The sequence below is a fragment of the Petromyzon marinus genome, chromosome 38, assembly GCF_048934315.1.
Source record: "Petromyzon marinus isolate PM22_M1 ecotype Great Lakes invasive population chromosome 38, UKy_Petmar_22M1.pri1.0, whole genome shotgun sequence".
Taxonomy (NCBI): domain Eukaryota; kingdom Metazoa; phylum Chordata; class Hyperoartia; order Petromyzontiformes; family Petromyzontidae; genus Petromyzon; species Petromyzon marinus.
Genome location: NC_133704.1, coordinates 13592312 through 13619587, shown reverse-complemented (window position 1 = coordinate 13619587; position 27276 = coordinate 13592312). Strand labels below are relative to the sequence as shown.

Here is a 27276-nt window from a genome sequence, read left to right as displayed (position 1 = left end):
CCTCGCTGTTTCCGGATCTCGCGTGTTCCGGGTGCCGAGTTTCACTCAGCCCAGCCCGAACCGACTCGGTCCCAAACCCAAGCCAGAGGGACCAGGGACTCCCACCGGGACTCGAGAGGAGGAGGAAGAGGAGGAGGAAGAAGAAGAAGAGGAGGACTGCCATCTTCGTCACCCTGTGAAGCTCTGCGTCGCTCTTCATCCTCGACCCTCCTCCATCGTCGCCCCGAGCCGCCGCCGCTGAGGCCCGACCCGCGTAGCTCTGCCGACAACAGCACGGGGACAGAAGACGACATTTGTATGGAGCCCGCACGCTGACGGGCAGAGAGAGAGAGAGAGGAGAGAGAGGAGCGAGAGGGGAAAGCAGCAGCAGCAGGGAGGGAGAAGGGAGAGATAAGGGAGAGAGAAGGGAGGGAGGAGGCTTTGCGAGAGCGCTCTTCTCGTGAACGGATTCCGAGGTCGGCGAGGCTGGTCGAGAGTCGGGCCGCAGAGCTCCTCGACACATTTGTCAAGGTCCCGAGGCGAACCATCGCTCGGCGTTCATGTTGTAATCGTCAATGTTGACCAGTTAGTCTAGTGGGGACATTCGGCGTGCAGCAGGAGTAGCGGGCGGCCCGGTCGGTGCGCTGCCCCTCGTGGTCACAGCGGAAATCCCAGTCGGAGTGGACAAGACGCGTGCTGCTCCTTCCTTTAAACCATCGTCACATCTCTCGCCAGCCGCACTCGTTTCGTTAACCAGACCCCGCTCGGATAATTAATATTTCAATTAATATTGGCGCTGGGTGTCGCCAGGGCGCGTTGTGGTCGCGATTCCTTCCGCTAGCGCCAGATGCGTGCGCGGTGCAGCACAGAGCAGGCGGCACGCTGCTGAGTGAGGAGTGTGTCAGTGTGAGTGTGTCAGAGTGTCAGTGTGAGTGTGTCAGTGTGTGTCAGTGTGTGTCAGTGTTCGTGAGTGTGTCAGTGTGTCAGTGGCCGTGAGTGTCAGTGTGTGTCAGTGGTCGTGAGTGTGTCAGTGTGAGTGTGTCAGTGGTTGTGTGTCAGTGTGAGTCAGTGTGAGTGTGTCAGTGTGTGTCAGTGTGAGTGTGCCAGTGGTCGTGAGTGTGTGAGTGTGTCAGTGTGAGTGTGTCAGTGTGAGTGTGCCAGTGGTCGTGAGTGTGTCAGTGTTCGTGAGTGGTCCCGATTGGGTTGGGGTTTGATTCTGTGCGTGTTGCAGTGCCGAGGTTAATTTGCGTGATAGCCGTTCACTGTTGTAGAGGGGTTGGTGGATCGTGGAGGGAGGGGGTGGTGGTGTTGGCTAGCGGTGGCTGCTGCTGCAATGGCTCGCGAATACGACCACCTCTTCAAACTGCTCATCATCGGAGACAGCGGTGAGTGGCGAGACATTGACGCCTCGCCCCCAAGTCACAACACCAACAATAACCCCGCAATTACACCAACAACAACACTGTGCCTACATTGTATCATACCACAGCTGTACACTCTAATACTACACTACAACACCAACAATAACCCCGCAATTACACCAACAACAACACTGTGCCTACATTGTATCATACCACAGCTGTACACTCTGCTACTACACTACAACACCAACAATAACCCCGCAATTACACCAACAACACTGTGCCTACATTGTATCATACTACAGCTGTACACTCTAATACTACACTACAACACCAGCACTGTACACTGCTAACACAATATACTGTACCGTATCAGTGATATACTATACAGTAACACACAAGCACTGTACACTCGTAATATTTACACTGTACTAACACGATACACTCATATTTAATATATTTACACTCCAGTTAAAATACTACTATATTATAGTCTATGGACACTGCATTTCAGTAGAATACACGACAGTACTAACAGTACCAGTCGGAGTGATATTAACCCTCAGAAAACTAGTCCTAACACTATCCACTATCTGCTAACATTGTACACAATCACACTACTGATGTTACACTAACACACTACCAGCAACATTCACATTACTCACACTATACACGAACACGTTACTAACACTACAAGGACCATACCATACACGAGGTTAATACCAAGACAACATACAGTACTGTACTAACACTGTTCACTTGGCATCGTTATAACATACACGACTCGCACTGACCTCTTGTGCTAACACCACTAAAGTTCACAGCCTCATAGTACCAACAAATACAACTTGACAGTAACACTGCTAACACTACTCACGACGGTGTACAGTACACAATACTACACGTGCACTATTACCCTACGACTAATCAATTGTTAACCCCACACGATTCTATAAACTTTAATATTTACCCTATGAGTAACCACACAATCCTATAAACTTCACTATTTACCCTACGAGTAACCACACAATCCTATAAACTTCACTATTTACCCTACGAGTAACCACACAATCCTATAAACTTCACTATGTACCCTACGTGTAACCACACAATCCTATAAACTTCACTATTTACCCTACGAGTAACCACACAATCCTATACACTTCACTATTTTCCCTACGTGTAACCACACAATCCTATAAACTTCACTATTTACCCTACGAGTAACCACATAATCCTATAAACTTCACTATTTACCCTACGAGTAACCACACAATCCTATACACTTCACTATTTACCCTACGAGTAACCACACAATCCTATAAACTTCACTATTTACCCTACGAGTAACCACACAATCCTATAAACGTTACTATTTACCCTACGAGTAACCACACAATCCTATACACTTAACTATTTACCCTACGAGTAACTACACAATCCTATAAACTTTACTATTTACCCTACGAGTAACCACATAATCCTATACACTTCACTATTTACCCTACGAGTAGCCACATAATCCTATACACTTCACTATTTACCCTATGAGTAACCACACAATCCTATAAACTTCACTATTTACCCTACGAGTAACCACACAATCCTATAAACTTCACTATTTACCCTACGAGTAACCACACAATCCTATAAACGTTACTATTTACCCTACGAGTAACCACACAATCCTATACACTTCACTATTTACCCTACGAGTAACCACATAATCCTATACACTTCACTATTTACCCTACGAGTAACCACATAATCCTATACACTTCACTATTTACCCTACGAGTAACCACATAATCCTATACACTTCACTATTTACTCTACGAGTAACCACACAATCCTATAAACTTCACTATTTACCCTACGAGTAACCACACAATCCTATAAACTTCACTATTTACCCTACGAGTAACCACATAATCCTATAAACTTCACTATTTACCCTACGAGTAACCACACAATCCTATACACTTCACTATTTACCCTACGAGTAACCACACAATCCTATAAACTTCACTATTTACCCTATGAGTAACCACATAATCCTATAAACTTCACTATTTACCCTACGTACACTGTTAACACTGTGCAGTAACATGACTGTACCGTGTTAATGTGCAGCTAGTACCACAGCTCCAATACTGCACTATCACTGGCAAGTAATACCCTGCTGCACTATCACTGTGAAGTAATGCCCTGCTGCACTATCACTACTGTGAAGTAATACCCTGCTGCACTATCACTGTGAAGTAATACCCTGCTGCACTATCACTGTGTAGTAATGCTCTGCTGCACTATCACTGTGAAGTAATGCCCTGCTGCACTATCACTAAAGTGAAGTAATACCCTGCTGCACTATCACTGTGTAGTAATGCCCTGCTGCACTATCACTGTGAAGTAATACCCTGCTGCACTATCACTGTGAAGTAATACCCTGCTGCACTATCACTGTGAAGTAATACTCTGCTGCACTATCACTGTGTAGTAATGCCCTGCTGCACTATCACTGTGTAGTAATGCCCTGCTGCACTATCACTGTGAAGTAATACTCTGCTGCACTATCACTGTGTAGTAATGCCCTGCTGCACTATCACTGTGAAGTAATACCCTGCTGCACTATCACTGTGTAGTAATACCCTGCTGCACTATCACTGTGAAGTAATGCCCTGCTGCACTATCACTGTGAAGTAATGCCCTGCTGCACTATCACTGTGAAGTAATACCCTGCTGGACTATGATGTGTAGTAATGCCCTGCTGCACTATCACTGTAGTAATGCCCTGCTGCACTATCACTGTGAAGTAATACCCTGCTGCACTATCACTGTGAAGTAATACCCTGCTGCACTATCACTGTGAAGTAATACCCTGCTGCACTATCACTACTGTGAAGTAATGCCCTGCTGCACTATCACTGTGAAGTAATTCCCTGCTGCACTATCACAGTGAAGTAATTCCCTGCTGCACTATCACTGCGAAGTAATGCCCTGCTGCACTATCACTGTGAAGTAATGCCCTGCTGCACTATCACTACTGTGAAGTAATACCCTGCTGCACTATCACTGTGAAGTATACCCTGCTGCACTATCACTACTGTGAAGTAATGCCCTGCTGCACTATCAGTGTGAAGTAATTCCCTGCTGCACTATCACTGTGAAGTAATGCCCTGCTGCACTATCACTGTGAAGTAATGCCCTGCTGCACTATCACTGTGAAGTAATGCCCTGCTGCACTATCACTGTGAAGTAATGCCCTGCTGCACTATCACTGTGAAGTAATGCCCTGCTGCACTATCACTGTGAAGTAATGCCCTGCTGCACTATCACTGTGAAGTATACCCTGCTGCACTATCACTACTGTGAAGTAATGCCCTGCTGCACTATCAGTGTGAAGTAATTCCCTGCTGCACTATCACTGTGAAGTAATGCCCTGCTGCACTATCACTGTGAAGTAATGCCCTGCTGCACTATCACTGTGAAGTAATGCCCTGCTGCACTATCACTGTGAAGTAATGCCCTGCTGCACTATCACTGTGAAGTAATGCCCTGCTGCACTATCACTGTGAAGTAATGCCCTGCTGCACTATCACTGTGAAGTAATGCCCTGCTGCACTATCACTACTGTGAAGTAATGCCCTGCTGCACTATCACTACTGTGAAGTAATGCCCTGCTGCACTATCACTACTGTGAAGTAATGCCCTGCTGCACTATCACTGTGAAGTAATACCCTGCTGCACTATCACTGTGAAGTAATATCCTGCTGCACTATCACTGTGAAGTAATGCCCTGCTGCACTATCAGTGTGAAGTAATTCCCTGCTGCACTATCACTGTGAAGTAATGCCCTGCTGCACTATCACTGTGAAGTAATGCCCTGCTGCACTATCACTGTGAAGTAATGTGCTGCTGCACTATCACTGTGAAGTAATGCCCTGCTGCACTATCACTGTGAAGTAATGCCCTGCTGCACTATCACTGTGAAGTAATGCCCTGCTGCACTATCACTGTGAAGTAATGCCCTGCTGCACTATCATTGTGAAGTAATGCCCTGCTGCACTATCACTGTGAAGTAATACCCTGCTGCACTATCACTACTGTGAAGTAATGCCCTGCTGCACTATCAGTGTGAAGTAATTCCCTGCTGCACTATCACTGTGAAGTAATGCCCTGCTGCACTATCACTGTGAAGTAATGCCCTGCTGCACTATCACTGTGAAGTAATGCCCTGCTGCACTATCACTGTGAAGTAATACTCTGCTGCACTATCACTACTGTGAAGTAATGCCCTGCTGCACTATCACTGTGAAGTAATACTCTGCTGCACTATCACTGTGAAGTAATACCCTGCTGCACTATGCCTGTAGTGTGATACACGGCAGTGAGACGCAGTTGTCATTGCTGCACTGCACGTCCTGTGTGAGATCCACTGCTGGATGATGCTCCCCGCACCTTACCCCGTGGGGCGAGGTTATTTGACCATACTTCACCACGCTGGTCAATGCAGCGGTGTAATGTACTGTACTCAATGTTAGTACAGTGTAAGTCCTGCATACACAGCATGGTAACGCTGCACTGTCCTGTGTTACAACCACACAGACACTACAGGAGAGTCACGTTGAAGGGAAACAATAAAATAATAAAATATATATAAAACAATAAAAATTCTCACGACGTTTCGACCATTACACAAACGGTCGTCTTCAGGTGTGTCGGTTTGTGTTATGGTCGAAATGTCGTGAGAATTTTTATTGTTTTATATATATTTTATTATTTTATTGTTTCCCTTCAACGTGACTTTACCGAAAGAACTAAGAATATGAATTACTGCAGTCACGAAAGCTTTAAATCAAAATTTACTACAGGAGAGTTTTGATTTAAAGCTTTCGTGACTGCAGGGATTCATATTCTTGGTTCTTTCGGTAAAGTCACCACGTAGAAGGGAAACAATAAAATAATAAAAATATAAAACAATAAAATTCCCACGACGTTTCGACTGCAACACAAGCAATCATCATCAGGGTGTGAAAACCACGGCAATAAAATTTGAAAAAAAAGTGGCGGTTATTTTTAACCTTAGCACCACGGAGAGCGATTTGACAGTTTGTTCAGATGGACGAGTCCATCTATGTTCGGAAAATAGGAGGGGGGAGACGAAAATAATGGATGCAGTCTGAAAGCCACCTTAAGCGTGAACAATAAATTAAGACCCGAAATGGTTGATCAAATCCTTCCAATGATTGCTAAGCCAGAATCCATCTTCTCGGTTGAAATTGTCTCTGTGTTTGTATATGTGGATAGCCTCATGAACGAATCTCTCATGGTAGCCAGATGGCTTGCAAAGAACCTCTGTCTTGGAGAAGTCAATGTCATGTGAGCCTACTGAATTATAAAAGTGATCTGCCATGGCCGAGGTGTTGGTCCTACCGTGTTTTAGGTCTGCTTTGTGTTCACGAATGCGGTCCGAGACATGTCGTTTGGTTTCTCCAATGTAACTACTACCACAGAGGCAACTTAGTTTGTAGACGCCAGGGTACTGTATGTCCGGAATCACATCTTTTACAGACGGAACCAGATCACGGATCTTATGTAATGTGTTGAATCGGACCTGGATCTTGTGTTTATTCACACTAACGTGTGTGTTCATCGTGGTTGTACTACCAAAAACTCCACCCCCTCAGCTCCCCATTGGTGATGGAGCTGTTGTGGACAGAGTGGAGAGTTTCCCATACCTGGGCAGTGTGCTTTTATGGCCAGCTATGGTTTGACAGCAGAGGTCCCACTGCGAATCAGCCGAGCGGCATTATCTTTTAATCGTCTGCTTAACGCTGCTGTGTGGAAGCTGCCTGGTCTGTCGCTCCGCACGAAGCTTCGGATCTTCTCGGCCACGGTCATGCCCTCCCTTCTCTATGCTTGCGAAACGTGGACCCCTCTAACGGAACATCTCTGCGCCTGTTAGAAAGATTCAGGCTGGCCTGCCAACGATCCATCCTGGGTTCGGTCTACGGGCTGGATTGTGTGAGGAGCTCACAAATCCTTGAAAGATCCTGGACACAGTCCCATCAGTGAGGTCCTACGGCAGGCAAGGCTGCGTTGGCTGGGCCATGTAGCCCGCATGCCCAGCCACCGCATGCCTAAACAGCTTCTGTTTGGCCGCATCGAGGGGGCTAAACGGGCACGGCACGGGCTAGAGAAGAGATGGAGTGATGTGGTACAGGAGGACGTGGAGCTGAGTGGAATTGCCGATGACCGGTATCAGCGGTGTCAAGATCGGCCTCTGTGGAGGAGGCTCGTGAAGGATGCTACTGGGCAGTTGGAGGTAGTCGCCCTCCAGCAACAACGGAGGGCGGAGGAGCAACGCTCACAACAACGAGCGGAGCGCCGGGTGGCTAAAGCAACAGCAAGTTGGCACAGTAGGGGGCAAAGCTTGTGCATCTACCAGTAGTCATCGCAGTCAGCCAACCCGTGGCACCTGCAGGGTCTGTCCCGAGACCTCCTGTCAGCAGCGAGCCTTCGACACTTCACGTGGCAGCCTCAAAGTGCACCTAGCCTGGCACAGGCGCTGTGGCGACGTCATCATCACTTAGTGGCGAATGGCGGCTGTCTTGGTATTGTTAATGTGGTTGTCGTCTTAGTGCAGTGTCGTGTTAAAGTCTAGACCAGTGCTGGGGGTGAACAGGAAGCTGTACTTGGTAGTGTTGTGTAAACTGCCTACACTGCAGTGTGGCATTCCTCTGCCACGGTGTGTGTTGCAGGTGTGTATGGAGCATGCACGGTGTGTGTTGCAGGTGTTTATGGCACATGTACGGTGGGTGTTGCAGGTGTGTATGGCACATGTACGGTGTGTGTTGCAGGTGTGTATGGCACATGTACGGTGTGTGTTGCAGGTGTTTATGACACATGTACGGTGTGTGTTGCAGGTGTGGGCAAGAGCAGCTTGCTACTACGTTTCTCAGATAACGTATTCTCAGGTGAGCTGGCACTTTCAATACACGAACCACACAAAGACAAAGATTCCCCCGTGTAGCCTTTAACAGACTGTGGGTGCAAGTGCTGTTAGCGACGAGCAGCACCTATCAAGGCCGGCACGGCACACGAGGGGGTGGGTGGCCAGTACCAGGCCTGGCCGCCTTTGTCTCTCCAGTGGCGAAGTTTATACACAGCACCAGGTACTCATTTGAGGCCAGGACCGGTTCAGAGCGGAAATCGAACTCTGGTTCGTATCGCACTGCACCACCACTCCCACACAATGACATCCCACACAATCCCCAATACGCACAATCACACAAACTCAAGATCTGATAATAAACCACACGCATAATCGTGCACTGACATGCACTCTATAATAACACACACGATCACACAGGCATGAATTCACGTGTCAGACGCAGGAATCTAAGGAGGATTGAACCTGGATCAGTGGTGTAATTACATTATCATTGGCATAGTAACTACATTATCAGTGGTGTAACAACTACATTATATCAGTGGCATAGTAACGACATTATCAGTGACGTAGTAACTAAATTATCAGTGGCGTAGTAACTACATTATCAGTGGTGTAGTAACTACATTATCAGTGGTGTAACAACTACATTATATCAGTGGTGTAGTAACTACATTATCAGTGGCGTAGTAACTACATTATCATTGGCGTAGTAACTACATCATCATTGGTGTAGTAACTGCATTATCAGTGGTGTAGTAACTACATTATCAGTGGTGTAGTGACTACATTGTCAGTGGCGTAGTGACTACATTATCAGCTCGGGGTGCAGCAATCGGTCAGGTGGGGTACCCAATCTTGTGATTTGTCTCTTGGCACGGTTGCACCTCGAGGCTGTTCGGTGTCACAGCTCGTCCTGCCCCCATCCCATCGTCGTCGTTACGTTCACGGTCTTGAACATTTAACGCTGTAGGGGAACGCTCCGCCTTTGCAAAAGCAGCCACTACAGCTCCATAGTCGTAGTGTCTTTTTGCAAGATTATGTTACTACTCTAATTACAGATTTAAAGCTTTCGTGACTGCAAGGATCCATACTCTTTGGTTCTATTCGGTAAAGTCATGTAGGTAAAAAATAAAACAACAAAAATCACGACGTTTTGGCCACAACACAAGCGGCCTTCATCAGGTGAAGGGACCAGACTGTCTCGAGGACAGCGCTGGAGTGAAACACAGCCACGCTCAGACCGCGACCTTTAAGCTGTGTGCGAGGAAACAAGGTGCCTTGACAAAGGAATTAGCATAAAAAATTAGCATTTGATTGGCCGACTTAGCATGATGAATGGTGTAGAGGTGGTGTACATGCGGGTGAACATGCCGGTTGGCGAGGGGGAGTTTACCTATTGATGGTGTGAAAAGGGAATTTTTAAGAGCTGCGAATGCTAAGAAACCCATTAGTAACATCAGCAAAAATGAATGCTCTGAACTCGCGAATTTAAAAAAAACAGAAGTGATATAGTCATCCTCTCAGCCGATAAAGGCAACGCTACTGTAATTATGGATAAAGATTCATACAACAAAAAAATCCAGAATCTGCTCAACGATGGAAGTTACTCAAAAATTAAAAATGACCCTACCAATAGCCTAGCGATAAAAACCAACAAGATCATCACCAGTTCGACCTCCCTAATCGACCCAACTAAACGTCCTTCCCTAAAACCTTCTGCTGCAAGACCCCCTAGATTCTATGGTCTTCCCAAGATTCATAAAGAAGGCACCCCACTACGACCCATCGTATCCACGATCAACTCCCCTACCTATAGACTAGCCCGTTTTCTGTCAGATACCTTGCTGCCTTTCACTGGCAAGACCGCCTCAGCAGTACTTAACTCAGCCCAATTGGTCTCTATGGTCAAAGACGTTGTACTGTCCCCTGACGATATCCTTGTCAGCTTTGATGTGGTCTATTTGTTCACCAAGGTCCCAATACCTGATACCATTGAAATAATTGAAAATTTGGTCCAACATGGACTAGACCCTGATACACCTGCACTGGTTAGGCACTGCCTCAACAATACCTACTTTACTTGGAATGGCTCCTTCTACAAACAAAATGAGGGTACCCCCATGGGATCCCCCTTGTCACCAGTGATAGCCAATATTTTCATGGAGAAATTTGAATCAGACGCCATCCAGACTTCCACCCTCAGACCTTCCCTGTGGAAGAGATATGTGGATGACACTTTCGTCATTTGGCCACATGGCCTCCGAGCTCTGAACCTTTTCCTACACCACATCAATTCCAGACATCCCGCCATCAAATTCACCATGGAAGTGGAGAAAGATGGCAAGCTACCATTCTTAGATGTTCTGTTTGAGAGGAGACCTGATGGCTCATTGGGGCATTCTGTCTACAGGAAACCCACCCACACATATTCCTACTTGAAACCTGATTCCCACCACCACCCAGCCCAAAAGAATTATCTCATCAGAACTTTATACTATAGGGCTCATTGCATTTCGGACCAACACCACCTGACCAGTGAATTAAAACATGTACACCTGGCCCTCAAAAGGAATGGATACTCTGACCGTACCATCCGCCAAGCTGTTTCTCCCTCCATACAGAAACAACCACTTGATACTCCGGTCAAAACCATCACTATACCATATATAGCAGGCGTTACTAAAAAGATGTCCAAAATTCTAAACAAACACAAGATCCAGGTCCGGTTCAATACAGTACACAAAATTCGTGATCTGATCCCATCCGTGAAGGATGTCATTCCTGACTTACAGTACCCCGGGGTTTACAAATCGAGTTGTACCTGCGGTGATTGCTATATCGGGGAGACAAAGCGACATGTCTCTGACCGAATTCGCGAGCACAAATCAGATTTGAAACACGGCAGAACAAATTATTCTGCCGTAGCTGATCACTGTTACAACGCTGTGGGTGATCACGATATAATTTTCTCCGATACCAAGGTTCTTTGCAAACCCACGGGTTTTCATCAGAGACTTGTTCACGAGGCAATTCAGATCTACAAACACAGACACAATTTCAACCGAGCAGATGGTTTCAAATTAAGCAACCATTGGAAAGATGTTCTAAATCGAACCAAACATTAAACTAATTTTCAATGGTACAGTATATTTTTCAAGTAGTGGTACCCCAAACTTTTGCAGCTCTTAAAAATTCCCTTTTCACACCATCAATAGGTAAACTCCCCCTCCCCCCCTCGCCAACCGGCATGTTCACCCGCATGTACACCACCTCTACACCGTTCATCATGCTAAGTCGGCCAATCAAATGCTATTTTTCATGCTAATTCCTTTGTCAAGGCACCTTGTTTCCTCGCACACAGCTTAAAGGTCGCGGTCTGAGCGTGGCTGTGTTTCACTCCAGCGCTGTCCTCGAGACAGTCTGGTCGCTTCACCTGATGAAGGCCGCTTGTGTTGTGGCTGAAACTAAGTGATTTTTGTTTTATTTTTTTACCTACGTGACTTTACCGAATAGAACCAAAGAATATACTCTAATTACATTAAACCGCGTTGTAAATAAGTTGTTCTTTGACATTGCTGTTGTTGAAAACAAATCTCATGGTGGGTGTCAAGGTGGATGGGCCCCCAACTCGTCGCTTTGGCCACCAGGGGGAAGGGGTTGGTGGGGCAAGGCCCCCCCGCCTGCCCCCAACGCCGCTCGCTACGCCACTGGGCTGGAATGGCTGTACAATCAGGTGCAGTCATAGGCCTCATCATCAGAATCAGAATATGTATTTATACTACAGGAGGGATCCCATGAGTTATAAAACTTTTTCTATTTTTTACAGATGCCCAGTAGGGGCACAGGGCTGTACACTCCTTCGCAACCCAATTTCACTCACCCACATTGACCAGCGTGGTGAAGTATGGATGAAATAGCCCTCGCTGCCTGCACAGCATGGGAGTAGGGAGTCCCTCATCCAGCAGTGGATTTACAAACTGGCTGTGCATGCACAGTTCCACACACAAACAGAACACGCATTCACGCACACGCACAACGAACTCCATCACACACACGCGCACTCACACAACATACGCTCAGATACAGACCCTTGCACACAGTACATATACACTGCATGAGCCAGTGAGCATAGTGACTCAAAAATATTGACCTTTATATAGACCCACACCTTGAATTGCAATGACAAAGACAAATGCAAAGATCCCCCGTATAGCCTTAACAGACTGTAGGGGCAAGGGCTGCTGTTAGCGAGCACTTATGAAGGCCGGAACGGCACACGAGGGGGTGGGTGACCAGCACCACGCCCGACCGCCTTTGTCTCTCCAGTGGCGATTTTTACTACACACCGCACCAGGTACTCATTTGAGGCTGAGTCGACCAAGGGGAGGCCCAGGACCTATTCAGATAATTGTCACCGATGTTGGCCGTGAGCGAGAATTGAACTCAGGTGGCCGGGTTCGTAGCTAACCGCTACTACACTACCGCTTCTCACTCACACTGCTCAACACAACTTCACAGTGACGCAGCTACACACATATATGGTGATATATAGTGACACACCTATACAATCACACACATACACACCCTCACCTAAATCTAAGTTTATCCCATCCAGTCAGACTGACAACCTTGCCACTGTCAAGGCGTCATGTTTATCGCGTTAATGATACGACAAACGTGAGACAAGTCACACTTAAACATTGGATTTTCGACTCCTATCTCTCAAATCAACATGTCTCGCTGCTCAAACATCCCTTGGGCTGGCATTCAACTCCCATTGGAGACAAGACAGCGGTGGAAATTCCACATTCCCAGACTATCCATAGGATGATGACTGTTGCCAGTAGAGGGATAGTGATGATTGAGATACTGTTGATTATGCTGATAATAATAGTGATAATGTTGATGGTGATAATACAGTAGTGATAATGGTGGTGATGTTCCTGATGATCATAGTGGTGATGGTAGCGATGTTTACGATAATACAGTCGTGATTTCACGACGGAAGTGATGTTGATGATAGTACAGTAGTGATGTTCCTGATGATAATTTTGATGATATTGATGTCCCATGACGATTACGGGGATGATGATGATGATGGTGGTGATGATGATGGGGGTGATGTTCATGTAGAATGATGGTGTGAGTCGACCCCTGACCAAGATTTGAACTCCGCGACCTTTCTGTTGCGAGCCGAGCACTTTGACCCACGGAGACCTGATGGGGACATGGACGCCGTTCACTTGTGGCGTTTAGATTGCGTCAAAACCACGCTGCTATTATTATTATTATTAGCCTCGGAAATTTCTTCTGCAGTACGCACCCAAAGGAGGACATACCCAAGGCAACATGTGGCCGGGTAGTTCCAGAGTTGAACGATGTCACGCGGTCTTTAACGTCAGCCCGTCAAGCGGACTGCGTATAGTTATATTTATGGTTAAAGCACCTACAGTAATACCATTTTTTTCACAATTTTTTTATAAACTTTTCCAGGTAAGGCCCACTGAGCTATGTGGCTTTTTTTCAGTAGCGACCTGGCCATAATTGTTAGCTCAACGAAGTGGCTTATCATCATCACGTGGAAATTTATAGCAGCCATAAACTCTAAACACATGATGTTGATTCTGAATGTGGAGTGAAAAACCGGAGGACCCGGAGACAAATCCGCGTGCCCACGGGGGGAGAGAACAAACTCCAAATATACAGCAGCAGCAGGCGTCAGGGTCGGGATCGAACCCACGTCCTCCTGTATCCCACGTGAGGTAGTTAACATCTCCTAGCCACCATGGTGCCCCTGCAGTAATAACCAGGGCAGCCACCAGATTGGAACCGCGAGCCACGAACGGAGTGACGGCACTGCTCCGCGAGCATTCCGACTGCCCTCAGTGTCTCGTGGCGTGGCGCCGATCGCGCGTTTGGAGTATCATTCCCGAAACGAACGAAAAGTATTCTCCATTCGCCATATAACTGCACGCGGTTTTCCTGCTTGACCTTTTGACCCCTTGCGACTCGGTGACCCTGTGATGATGTAACCCCCAGGTAGTCACATCACGACCATCGGGGTCGACTTCAAGATCCGGACGATGGACGTGGGCGGGGAGCGCGTAAAGCTGCAGATCTGGGACACGGCAGGACAGGAGCGGTTCCGCACCATCACCTCCACGTGAGCACCATCACCGACACAGTCGCTCGTATTGGCACGGTCGCACGTATCGGTACCGACACTCGTTATCGGCACGGTCGTCTGTATGGGCACGGCTGTCCGTATCCGTACCGGCACTCGTATCGGCACGGCCGTCTGTATCGGCACGGTCGTTTGTATCGGCACGGCTGTCTGTATCGGTACCGACACGCGTATCGGCACGGCTGTCCATATCGGCACGGCTGCTCGTATCTGCAAAGACGCCCGTATCGGCATGGCCGCGCGTATCGGCACTGACACTCGTATCGGCACGGTCTGCTTGAAGGTAGATATCTGCGTCGGCACCCCGGCAGGACTCGTGTGCGCTACCAGAGGCGAGTGCCGCAGATTATTCCGGTCTCAAAGTTCAATTGAAGAGTCGCAAATGGTGTGGTGTCTCTGTGGTGTCTCTGTGGTGTCTCTGTGGAGCTCCACTTGAACTGCCCACGTCTCGCGAGCCGACCATTTGGCAATCTCCGCCCTAACGTCTATCTATGTACACGTACGCACGTGCCTCTGTATGCACGTGTGTTAGTGTGTGTGTTAGTGTTTCACGTGGGGCGTGGTACCGTACTGGTTAACGTGCTGCGCCATGCAACCCGGCGATCCGAGCTCGATTCCCCGTTTACTACCAATGTGGCGAATATCTGAACCGATGCTGGGCCTCCCGTGAGGTCGACTCAGCCTAAATGAGTAGCTGGTAGCAGTGTGTAAACATCAGGTGGCCCCACGTGTGGTGTTGTGTGTGTGCAATTGTGTAAAAGAGTTTCTGTCTGTGTGTGTATGAACGATTGTGTGTGTGATTGTGTGGGGAGTGATAGTGTCGACCCGGGTTCGATTCGCGCTCACGGCCAACACCAGTGACGATTATCTGAACCGGTCCCGGGCCTCCCCTAGGTCGACTCGGCATCAAATGTGTACCCGGTGCGGTGTGTAAACATCGCCACTGGGGAGACAAAGGCGGTCGGGCGTGGTGCTGGCCACCCACTCGCTCGTGTGCCTTTCCGGCCTTCATAGGTGCTGCTCGCTAACAGCACTTGCCCCTACAGTCTGTTAAGGCTACACGGGGGATCTTTGTCTTTGTGTGTGATTCTGTGAGATGTGTCTGTACATCATTGTGTGTGTGTGTGAGATGTGTCTGTACGTCATTGTGTGTGTGTGAGAGATGTGTCTGTACGTCATTTTGTGATTCTGTGAGATGTGTATGTACATCATTGTGTGTGTGTGTCTGTACGTCATTGTGTGTGTGAGATGTGTCTGTACGTCATTGTGTGTGTGAGATGTGTCTGTACGTCATTGTGTATGATTGTGTGAGATGTGTCTGTACGTCATTGTGTGTGTGTGAGATGTGTCTGTACGTCATTGTGTGTGTGTGAGATGTGTCTGTACGTCATTGTGTGTGTGTGAGATGTGTCTGTACGTCATTGTGTGTGTGAGATGTGTCTACGTCATTGTGTATGATTGTGTGAGATGTGTCTGTACGTCATTGTGTGTGTGTGAGATGTGTCTGTACGTCATTGTGTGTGTGTGAGATGTGTCTGTACGTCATTGTGTGTGTGTGAGATGTGTCTGTACGTCATTGTGTGTGTGAGATGTGTCTGTACGTCATTGTGTGTGTTTCTACGTCATTGTGTATGATTGTGTGAGATGTGTTTGTACGTCATTGTGTGTGTGTGTCTGTACGTCATTGTGCGGGAGCGGTGGAGCAGTGGAGCAATGGTTAGTGTGCTGGGATACGAACCCCGGCCGCTCACGATTTTATGAACCGGTCCTGGGCCTCCCCTAAGTCGACTCGGCCTCAAATGAGTACCTCTTGCAATGTGTAAACTTTGCCACTAAGGAAGACAAAGGCGTCCGGCCGTGGTGCTGGCAATGCCACCCACTTGATGCGCCGCTCGGGCCTTCGTAGGCGCTACTCGCTTGCAGCACTTGCCCACAGTCTGTTGAAGGCTACACGCGTGGTGACCTTTGTGTGCGTGCGTGCAGGTACTACCGCGGCACGCACGGCGTGATCGTGGTGTATGACGTGACGAGCGCAGAGTCGTTTGTGAACGTTCAGCGCTGGCTCCAGGAGATCACGACCAACTGCGAGGACGTCTGCCGCATCCTCGGTGAGCACTAAAACACGACAACCTCACCACTCGTAAACTATTTTACGTTTTTACCAAGTGAGCTGTGTAGCTCCTTTTCAGACAAGTGACCTGGGCCACAAGTGATAGCGCAACAAAGCAGCTTATCATCATCGCGTTGAAATAGTTTATAGCAGCCAAATATTCTAAACGCACGTCGATTCTAAATATGGAAGGAAAAAAAGCATAGGCCCCGGAGAAAAAAATCCAAGAGCTACCTGCTAAAAATATAATATATCATTTAAATATATATTACAGACAATAAATCTTTGATGTGGGCATGAAGGTGGTGCCATACTCTGACTTGCCAGGAGAAGGCAGTACAGCAAAGTGCCGAATAATCTCATGTCCCTTTGGTGTGGGATAGAGCGTTGCCCCCTCGCACACACGTGGGTTTTCTGCAGGTGCTCTGGCTTCCTCCCACTTGTATAATAAACACTCATCATTAATTGGATGAAAGCATCTTAAAATACATACCCAATGTAGCAGCAGGAACCCTCCTGAAAAAGAGTCTTTGGGCTTTCCTGGATAAATAAACAATTATGCTTCAGTCATCTTTGTTCGTTAATATTCTGGAATCGGGTATTTGTGTATAAAGCAACCGCACAGCATTCCCTGAATTTTAGATGCACTTTGCGGCTAATTGGGGCCTAAATTGTCATCAGGGTAGTGCAGCAAACTACATAGCTGTCTACCGTACTGTGCTCCCTGCCTTGACCAAATGGCCCACATGACCAGATGTGTCTGGGGAGGCGGGGATAATGACGATCGCTCTGGGTGTGTGTGGGCGTGTGATGGGTACAGTAGGGGGCACAGGTGGTGCATCAGCCAGTCATCTCAGTCAGCCAAAACATGGCACCTGGGTCTGTCCTGTGACCTCCTGCCAGCGGGCGTTCGACACTTCACGTGGCCTTAATGTGCACATAGCCTGGCACAAGCGCCGCGGTGATGTCACCACTTCGTGGCGAATGGCGGTTGTTGATGGGCGCCGATACAGGTGGTGTAGCGCTGTGCTCCGAAACCCACACATGGGCAACATCAGTAATTATTATCTGAATTGGTCCTGGGCCTCCCCTAGGTCGACTCGGCCTCAAATTATTATCTGGTGCGGTGTGTAAACATTGCCACTCGGGAGACAAAGTGCGGCCGGGAATGGTGCTGGCCAGCCACCCACCCACCCCCTCGTGCATCGTGCCTGCCTTTATAGATGCTACTCGTTAACAGCACTTGCCACAACAACCTGTTAAGGCTGCATGGGGGATCTTTATGATGGGTGCTCTCTCTCGTCGCTGTGCGAAGTGGGAAACAAGGACGACGACCCGAACCGGAAGGTGGTGGAGACGCAGGACGCACGGCGCTTCGCGGAGCAGATGGGGGTGCGACTGTACGAGACCAGCGCCAAGGACAACATCCACGTGGAGGACGTGAGACGGGGACACACGGGGAGAGGGACACACGGGGAGAGGGACACACGGGGAGAGGGACACACGGGGAGAGGGACACACGGGGAGAGGGACACACGGGGAGAGGGGGAGAGGTGGGTGGAGACATGGAGAGTTTGGGGAAAGATATGGAGAGACAGATTGGTGGGAGAGAGACGTGGGGAGAAGCAGAGAGAGGTGAGCTAAGCGCATGGAGAGGTAGGGGAGAGATGCTGGGCAGAGAGAGAAGCGGGGTAGAGACATTCAGAGAGAGATGGGCAGGGAAACATGGCGTGGTGGGATCTAGACGAGACACGGGCATCCCAGGGTTGTTGAGGTCACGCTGATATACAGACAAGTAGAATCCGAGGGAGATTTGAGAAGGCAAGATTATGATACGAGAATGGCATAAGAAAAGGTTTGATCAAGTGGATAAGGTACACAAATCCACAGCAATGAGCGGGATAACACGAGACGGTTTTTGATGTGGCATGACAGTCAGGGAAGATGCGAGGTGCGGAGTTACCGGAAGATGCAGGAAGGTGTTATGAGAAACGAGCGGTGGGGGGGGGGGGGGGGGGAGATAGGAGGGGGAACACTCGGGGGACCGTACGGGGGGTGAAGGGGGGAGGAGGCACGGGAAGAACCGTGGGTGTCTCGTGGTTAGTAAACTAAACTATTTGTATTTTACCAGTTAAAGCCCACTGTGTAATGTAGCTCTTTTTCAGAAGCGACCTGGCCATCACAAATTATAGCTCAACGAAGTGGCTCATCATCACGTGGACATTAAAAGCAGTAGCCAAATTCTATAAATGCACGTTGACGTCGATTCCATATGATTTAACGGCCGTGCTCGTTCTCGCCGCCGCCAGATGTTCAAGGCCATCACGGACCTGGTGCTGCGGGCCAAGAAGGAGAACCAGGCCCGGATGCAGCAGCGGGCGGCCAGCGACGTCGTCAAGATCGGCCGCTCCTCGGGCCGCAGCCGGGGGAAGTGCTGCTGAGTGGTCCTCGCCGCTCACTCGGCCTAACGGGTTCAGCCTAACGTGGGGAAGGGGCAGGCAGCGGTTCGGGGGAACAACTTGGGGGTGGGGAGTCCGCAGGAGAGGTTTTGGCGGAGGGGCTGAAGGGAGCGAGCAAACGGGGAGGGGGGTGGGGATTGGGGCAGAGAATTGGGGCAGAGAATTGGGGCAAAGGAGACTCTTGAAGCTCGAGATGACGGCGCGGTGATTTCGTGACTAAACCACATGGCGGCAAACGATAGGCGTGCCTTAGTTTGGCTCGATGAGCCACCAGGCTTTCGCAGATTGAGAATCGTCGTTGATCCGGCTGCCGCTATGGGAGTGGGGGGGCGTAGGGAGGAGGTTGGAGGCCACCCGCGACTCGGCGGTGGATTTTGGTTATTTCCCATCGCTCCACGAGCCGCCCCGTCCACACATTTTCTTTTTTGTCATCGTCGTCGTCGTTTGTATCGGGGATTGTCGGGCGGGGGGTTCGGAGGCAAGTTTGCCAAAAAGATAAAATAAGAATGGTAATTTGAGAAACGTGAAATGAGTTCAGTGACATTTTAACCGTGAATTTTGGAGTGCAGAACTTAACGAGACGGAGGGCACTTTGTGCGCGCCGCGCCGTTAGCCGTACTGTACATAATCGTTAGACGTACTGTACATAACCGTTGCTGCGCGCAAATTGCACTTTTCAACCGATGCCAACTCCGCCGTACAAATGTCCAATTTTGTTGAGAAAATAAATAAAATAAACTTTTTATCAGCACTCAAATCGTAAAAGTCTTGTCGTTTTTACCATAGACTCCACGCCAGGGAGAGAACTGCAACCTCCTCACGTTTGGTGTTCAAAGTCATAGGAGAATATTCAAAAAATAACTAATTCTCCCCTTGCCATCTTGAAAATTCACGTGGCCAGGTGGGTTCACAATGGCCATGTCAGAGCCACTGTGAATCCCATATTTAAGCCTTTAGGGCTGAGCCTTGAAACTAAACAAAAAACTACACTTAAATTTTACCAGGTACAGCCAACAGAGCTTTGTCACTCTTTTTCAGAAGCGAACCTGGCTGCCACCAAGGAGAACTCAACGAAGTGGCTTATCATCACGTGGACATTTATAGCAACAGCCAAATATTTTAAACGCATGGTGATGTTGACTATAAATGTGGAGGGAAAAATCCACGTGACCACAGGGAGAGACGCAAATATTCAACAGGCGTCCGAGTCGAGATTGACCCTACGACCTCCTGCATACAAGGCGAGGTAGTTAACATCTCCCACAGGGTTATTGTAATGGACAAGACACCCATCCGAGTGTTGCTGGGACATGTAGGTGTGAACCCCTAGGGGCGAGGAGCTCTGTCCGAGGGGGATGAGACTGTAGCTGCGGTCGGGCACTCCGTGCGTCCCCTCCTCGTGCACGCCAACAGCTGCGTGCGCCTGTGGGACAGGGTTGGTGGATCCCACGCAGATTTGGGAAGACGCCAGCGCGAACGTGGGATCACGAACCCATCTGTGCGGACCTTGCCGCCTTCGCGTCATCTCCTCATGCGTGAGGTTTTCGTCCAGGCTCTCCGTTTTCGTCCGACACGCTTGAGAAATATTTGTTCACGCAAATAATCAGAAAAAAAATCGGCCGAACAATCGAGAAAGTTAAATCGGATATTTATTCAGGAATACCTCGCCAAGCCACAATGGTGAGCGGGAGCTGCAACGGCGCTGTCGGGATTCCAGAGGTGGGCGGCTCGAACCGCAAATCTCGCAGCCTGGGGGCGACGTCAGCGTGGATCACGCGTCCCCATTGTGTCCCTGTGCTTCCTCTCTGCTGTGCCCGGTCCCCCCTCCCTCCCTCCCCACACAGACATCCCTGTTGGCTATCTCTGTGGGCACACCGCCTCGTCCCTCACCTCAGCACAAACACTGTGCATGCGTGACATCATTACGCAAACATCACACCGCCCCACCATCATCGCCTGTGCACTCCGCAGTCGTGCGAACGGGAACGCCGCAGTCCGTCGGCGGAGGGGCGCGCTCAAGTGTGGGGGCCGTGGGGGAATTCTCGCAGGCCACGACGATCTCTGCCGTGATCCGTCAACCCCTGGGTGGATTTCTGGCGCTCGCCACCTGGTGTGGGCGACCCCCACGACGGCGAGGGTCGTGCAAGCGGCAGGACTGGGAGCGAGGCGGCTCGCTCCAGGCACTTTCATTCTCAGCAGAGGTGGCAGCTCGTGGCCAGAGCGGTCGGTTTGAGAAGGGGGCCGCGGAGTGCGGCGTCGACAAACGAAGACGAGATGGCGACTTGAAACCACCTCGTCAAAGGACTTCATTCATCTTGGTGGTGATGGTAGTGGTGGTGATAGTCGGGGTGGTGATATGTGCTGGTGGTGATGGTGGTGGTCGTGGTGGTTGGTGGTAGTCGTGGTGGTTGGTGGTAGTCATGGTAGTTGATGGTTGGCAGTGGTTGGTCGTGGTTGTGGTGGTTGGTGGTGGTCGTGGTGGTTGGTGGTGGTCGTGGTGGTTGGTGGTGGTCGTGGTGGTTGGTGGTGGTCGTGGTGGTTGGTGATGGTTGGTGGTGGTCGTGGTGGTTGTGGTTGGTGGCTGCTGTGGGCCTGTTGGGAGAAACGTCTCCACATTCCTGTGGCGGGAGCCAACATCGGCCCTGGGAAGGTGGAATCCCCACCGCTGGGCTCCCTCGTGGGCTGCTGACGGATGAGCGCCCTCCACCACCCCCAAGATGAGACGCATCGTGCTTAGGAGGTGGAGTGGTGGCACAGCGGTTAGCACGCACAGTACTCGCCCCCGAGATCCAAGTTCCCCACCCCCCACCCCGGTGAGCGGCTTACGTCAGTGGCAAGCGACATCCCAAGTGGACCTGGGCCCTCCCCCCTTCAGCAACCCTCACCGACCAGCGTGGTGAAGTATGGTCAAACAACCCCTGTGACCGAGGCACCGGGCAGGCCTTCATTGCCACTCGATTGGCAAAGAACCCTCGTCCGTCTTGTTGCCGTCCTTAGAATTTACGTGAAATCGGCAGGCAAAGAACCCCGTGCAGGGGACGAACCTTTACGTCGGGTAGTTTTGGTTAATTACTCAACTGAAACAAGCCTCGTCGTATGGCTGACGTCGACCCACCGGCTAGAACTTCACAGCAGAGCTTCACGAGCCAGGTGACGCATCAGTCGTAGTGGGGGGGGGGGGTATCTCTGTGATGATCGATGTCGCTTCCTCCGCATCTGTGAATGGGGCATCGAGTCGTTCGATGCTCCACGCTTCCCTTCTGAGTGGTGGCCACAGTCTACGCACGCTGCCCGCAGACATTTTTTTTTACTTTACTGTGCAGTAAATCGACAGCGCGCAGTCACCGCTCGTGACGGTCACCCGCAACAATAACCGGAACGCGGATCGCGTGCAGAGTCACAGGAGCCGTCCCAGCCGACACCATCTTGCACTCGGACCCAGAGGCGTCGTCTTTTTATTTAACCACTCGAGGGCCCCGCTGGCCTCCCCAACAGTGCACGGCTGCGCTGCCCACTCGCTCGGTGAGCAACGAGGAAGCCACGCCGATATCGACATCCGAGACATCCAGCCGGTGACACCACCACCACCAAAACAAAAGACAAAGATCCCCCCGTGTAGCCTTTTAAGAGAGTGTTGGTGCAAGTGCTGTTCACTAACAGCACCTATTAAGGCCGACACGGGACACGAGGGGGTGGGTGGCCAACACCGCGCCTGGCCGCCTTTGCCTCCCCAGCGGTGACGTTAACACACCGCACCGGGTACTCATTTAAGGCTGAGTCAACTTTAAAAAAGCCCAGGACCGGTTTAAATAATCGCCGGTGGTGTTGGTGGCCCCAAGCGGGAATCGAACTCGAGACGCTGGGTTCGTAGCACGGCACGCCGACCGCTGCACCACCACCACCACAATCAGCTCAACCCCCACCACCACCCTCTATTGGCAAATGTTTATGCCAATGTTACAACTGGACCACACTACTAAGTGTTTAAAATTAACAGCTCGCACCTTGCAGAAAATTTACCACAGGACAAAACATCCCCCACCGCCCCCCCCCCCCCCCCCCCGTTGTTACTCAGATGTCCGGGCAAGATTCGCCAGGCCTGGATTTGCCAGACGTCACTTTCGGAACATCATCCGTTCGGTTTTTCCGAGCTCCAATCGACTTCCGCTGACGATTTTATTTTGTTTAAACGCTTTTTAAACAATTCGTTTTTTTAAATCACCATTGCCCCTCATTCCCTACAATTTCAGGAATTGAGATCTAAATAACACAAAACCACAAGGCCTAGAAAACAAGACGAGTTGTACATTAAACCACTTCGTCGTCATTTTTCTGTTTTATATCTTAAACCGTGTTTCCCCACGTTCGCAGCATTATGAAATTCCCGTGTCAAAGGTGACCCCAGAATTTTGCTGGGTCCAGATTGAAAGTTCTTGGGTCAAGGGTTATGTATTGAAGAGGCAGTGTGCGTGTTTGTGCGTGTCCGTGTGTGTGCGTGTGTTATCTCTTGACCCGCGTGAGGCTGCCAGTCCGCGTTCGAACCGCGACAGATTCCCTCCGGGTTCCACTCCCCCCTCACTTCTCCTCCCCCCTATTCTCCTCACCCTTCACTCCCAGCCGCTTTGCCCAGGCGAGCCTGGGTGGTGGCGGTGGGGTCGGAGTTACGGACGCCGCCAGTCCGGGAATTGGCATCCTTGTTCGGCTGGCGCGCATGGATTTGTACCGATGTCTGGTGGCGTTGTGCTGCGCAGTGCTGACAGACCAAACGCTGAGAAATCTCTCCAGGGTTTGCTCTGAAGTAGAAATTGTGACAACGCTAATTGGGAGCGGACATCGGGAAAGTGCGCAAAAGGGACCTCGTAAAGTCTGTTTCATATTCGGCGTTGCGATGGACGCTGTGGTTGGAGCGCGAGACTCGCGACCAGGTAATAAGATTTTCTACGTGCCCGCCAGTAGCCATAAACCACCACCACCATCATCCCTCCGGGGTGGAATTGCCACCTCTGTTGGTAATCCTGAAATCCAGTTGTGGAAATTCCACATTCTTAAAACAGGGGCCAGTCTCTCCGGCAGGACAGTCACAGCTAAATCCCCACAGAGCGAGTTCTTTCCGTTTCGGTTGATGGCGGAGGAATTAAGATGACGATCATTATGCCGAGAGCGATGATGATGATGGTGCCGATCGTGATGAAATCATGATGACCGTGATGACTGTGATGATCATGAGAATTAAAATGGAAACGGAGGTGGTGAGAAGTTGCCTTGTCGCGCTTTAGCCCCCTGTGATTTGAGGAACTCTCACGGTTGCGTGCTTTGCGATTTAAGAATCAAATATTTGTTTTTCCACCGTCGAATGTAGCGCCTCTCGTGGCTGCAGCCATCACGTGACCCCGAGTGACACGACGCCCCGAAGGTGGAACGTCACGCGCACGGTCCGCGGAGCGCGTCGGGACGAACCGACGGCATCACGGCAGCAGCAGCGACGAATCCGACAACGATGATCGTGACGATCACAACGCCGGTGATCAAGGCAACAGTAGCGACGAAGATGATGATCACGATGATAATTGTGGTGAAGACGGCCGTTGATGGTGGTGATCAAGACGACGTGACAATGCCATTGATGACGACATTGGCGGTGGTGTTGATGGGTTCAGAACTCCGTGGCCGACTCCACCGGTGCGAGGGAGAAGCAGGAAGAGGAGGAGTGGCGGAGGAGCAGCGGAGGTGGGAGGAGGTTGAGCTCGGGGAGAAGGAGCAGTGGGAGAAGGAAGAGGGGTGGAGGAGGAAGAGGGGTGGGATGTTGAGGAGTGGGAGGTGGAAGAGGAGTGGGAGGAGGAGTGGGATGTTGAGGAGGAGTGGGAGGTTGAGGAGGAGTGGGAGGAGTGGGATGTTGAGGAGGAGTGGGATGTTGAGGAGGAGTGGGAGGTTGAGGAGGAGTAGGAGTGGGAGGTTGAGGAAGAGTAGGAGGTTGAAGAGGAGTAGGAGGAGGAGTGGGAGGTTGAGGAGGAGTGGGAGGTGGAAGAGGGGTGGGATACTGAGGAGTGGGAGGATGAGGAGGAGTGGGAGGCTGAGGAGGAGTGGGAGGTTGAGGAGGAGTGTGAGGTTGAGGAGGGGTGGGAAGTGGAAGAGGAGTGGGAGGCTGAGGAGGAGTGGGAGGTTGAGGAGGAGCGGGAGGAGGAGCGAGAGGAGGAGCGGGTGCTCGTGCCTGCGGGCGAGGCCGTCACGTGAGGATGGTGTCGTCGATGTGCTCGGCGGGCTCCGGCTGGCTGGCCAGCTTGCGCAGCGAGCGCTTGCAGCAGTCGTTGAGCAGCTCCAGGCTCGTGGGGTCCAGCTCCTTGGACATGGCCTAGAGGGAGCGACAGTGAGGACGGTGTCTCCTCACACGGTGATAATCTCTTCTTCCGGTGAGAAGCTCCTCACTCGGTGTGCAAGTATGACCGGTGCTGGTGGTGCTGGTTAAGGCCGTGTTGGTGGTGACGGTGGTAATTGTGGTGGTGGTAGTGGTGGTGACGGTGGCGACAATCTGATGGTCATTACTAGAGTGTTGGTGGTGGTAACGGTGGTGGCGGTGACAGTGGCGACGATGGTCACGGTAATGTTGGTGGTGGCGACGGTAGTGGTGGTGGTGGCGACGGCGACGACAGCGGTAGTGACGACAAAGACGGCGCCGACGTGCCGTGCTCACCTGGCAGGTGGCGTCCCCGTGGCGCAGACGCAGGAGGCTGACGAGCGCCAGCTCGCTGGCGGCACGCACCGCCGTGTTCTTGTCCTTGTAGCCGTCCAGCAGGGCCTTGAGCAGCGGCTTGGCGGCGCCGGCGTCGGCCGGCTCGGGGCCCGGCGCGCGGTGCACCCAGCACGACACCTGCGCCGCCACCAGCCGCACCTCGCTCGACTGGTGCTGCAGGCCCTGGGGGATTGAGCGGGCGAGAGGGGAGGGTGGTACGCGGTGGGTACGTTGGCGCGTGCGTGGGTGAGGTAGGCAGTGAGCTGGTGTGTGGATGGGCAGTTGGGAGAGGGTGGGTGAGTGAGCAGGGTGGGTGAGGAGAGTAGGGTGGGTGGTGTGGGTAGGGTGAGTAGGGTAGGGTGGGTGGGGTGGGCGAGTGGCGTGGGTGAATGGGGTGGGGTAGGGTAGTGTGGTGTGGAGTGGGGTGGGTCTTGGTGGGGTGAGTGGGGTGGGTCTGGGTGAGTGGTCTGGGCGAGTGGGGTGGGTTGCCTTCTCCAACACGGGGTGACACGCCACTCTGCCAGGGTGCCCAATGGATTCGTCGCCCCGTGAAACAAACGGCGCAAGTCAGTGACGTCGCCAACAGTGACAACAAGAACAACAACGCAACGCGAGAGATCCAGGAGGAGGAGGCGGCACCTTGACGAGCACGGTGATGAGCTTGGGAGAGAAGCCGCCCCCTTCACGCTCCATCTGGTGCCTCATCAAGTAGCCAGCCGCTCGTACGCCGCTCACCGCGATCAATACCTACAAATACAAAGATCCCCCCCGTGTAGCCTTAACAGACTGTTGGGGTAAGGCCGGCACGACGCACGTGGGCGGGTTCCCAACACTGCACCCGACCACCTTTGTCTTCCACCTCGTCTTCTCCTCCCCCTCTCCACGTCTTTCCTCCCAGTCTCCATCCTCTCTCCCCCATCTCCCCCACTCCTCTCCGCGCTCACCCGGTCGGCGTTGGCGTTGGCGAGGATGCAGTCGAGGACGCGTGGCGCCCGCTCCGGGGAGTACACCGCGCTCGGGCACGACTTGAGGGCCACGCAGAGCGCGAGAGCGCGGCCGGCGCGCGTCATCCAGTCCACCGCCTGCTCGCTCACTGGGCACGCAACACAAACTATGAACAAGACTGTTGGGGCAATCGTTGACTATTAAACTAGGTGCGTGAGTGTGTCCTTGAGTGTGTATACTTGAGTGTGTATGCATCAGTGTGTGTGTACGTCTGCGTGTGTGTGTGGGGAGCGGCAGTGTAGCGGTTAGCGTGCTGCGCTACAAACCCGGCCACCCGGGTTCGATTCCTGCTCATGGCCAACACCGGTGACGATTATCTGAACCGGTCCTGGGCCTCCCCTAGGTCGACTCAGCCTCAAATGAGTAAACATCGTCACTAGGGAGACAAAGGCCAAGTGCCGTGCCGGCCTTCATAGGTCCTCGCTAACAGCACTTGCCCCAACAGTCTGTTACAGGCTATATGGGGGATCTTTGTCTTTGTATGTCTGTGTGTGTG

The 27276-nt window shown here is 51.0% G+C and overlaps 2 protein-coding genes across 2 annotated transcripts in view; one reads left to right on the top strand and one right to left on the bottom strand.

Annotated features, from left to right (window-relative positions):
- Window positions 1-19805, top strand: LOC116957770 (ras-related protein Rab-35). The gene is made up of 7 exons (XM_076072464.1): window positions 1-1026; window positions 1105-1364; window positions 8267-8317; window positions 14335-14458; window positions 16463-16587; window positions 17905-18029; window positions 18899-19805. Exons 2-7 carry the CDS (start codon window positions 1313-1315, stop codon window positions 19028-19030), a joined length of 609 nt encoding a protein of 202 aa, XP_075928579.1. The 5' UTR covers window positions 1-1026; window positions 1105-1312; the 3' UTR covers window positions 19031-19805.
- Window positions 19806-20680: 875 nt separating this feature from the next.
- GCN1 (GCN1 activator of EIF2AK4) overlaps window positions 20681-27276 on the bottom strand; it is a 51616-nt gene continuing 45020 nt past the window's right edge. Inside the window, exons 54-57 of the mRNA XM_032980111.2 lie at window positions 26720-26868; window positions 26415-26522; window positions 25737-25958; window positions 20681-25397 (exon numbers count right to left, since the gene is read on the bottom strand). Coding sequence (XP_032836002.2) covers window positions 25272-25397; window positions 25737-25958; window positions 26415-26522; window positions 26720-26868 — 605 coding nt within the window. The 3' untranslated portion in view covers window positions 20681-25271. The remainder of the gene's footprint in view (window positions 25398-25736; window positions 25959-26414; window positions 26523-26719; window positions 26869-27276) is intronic.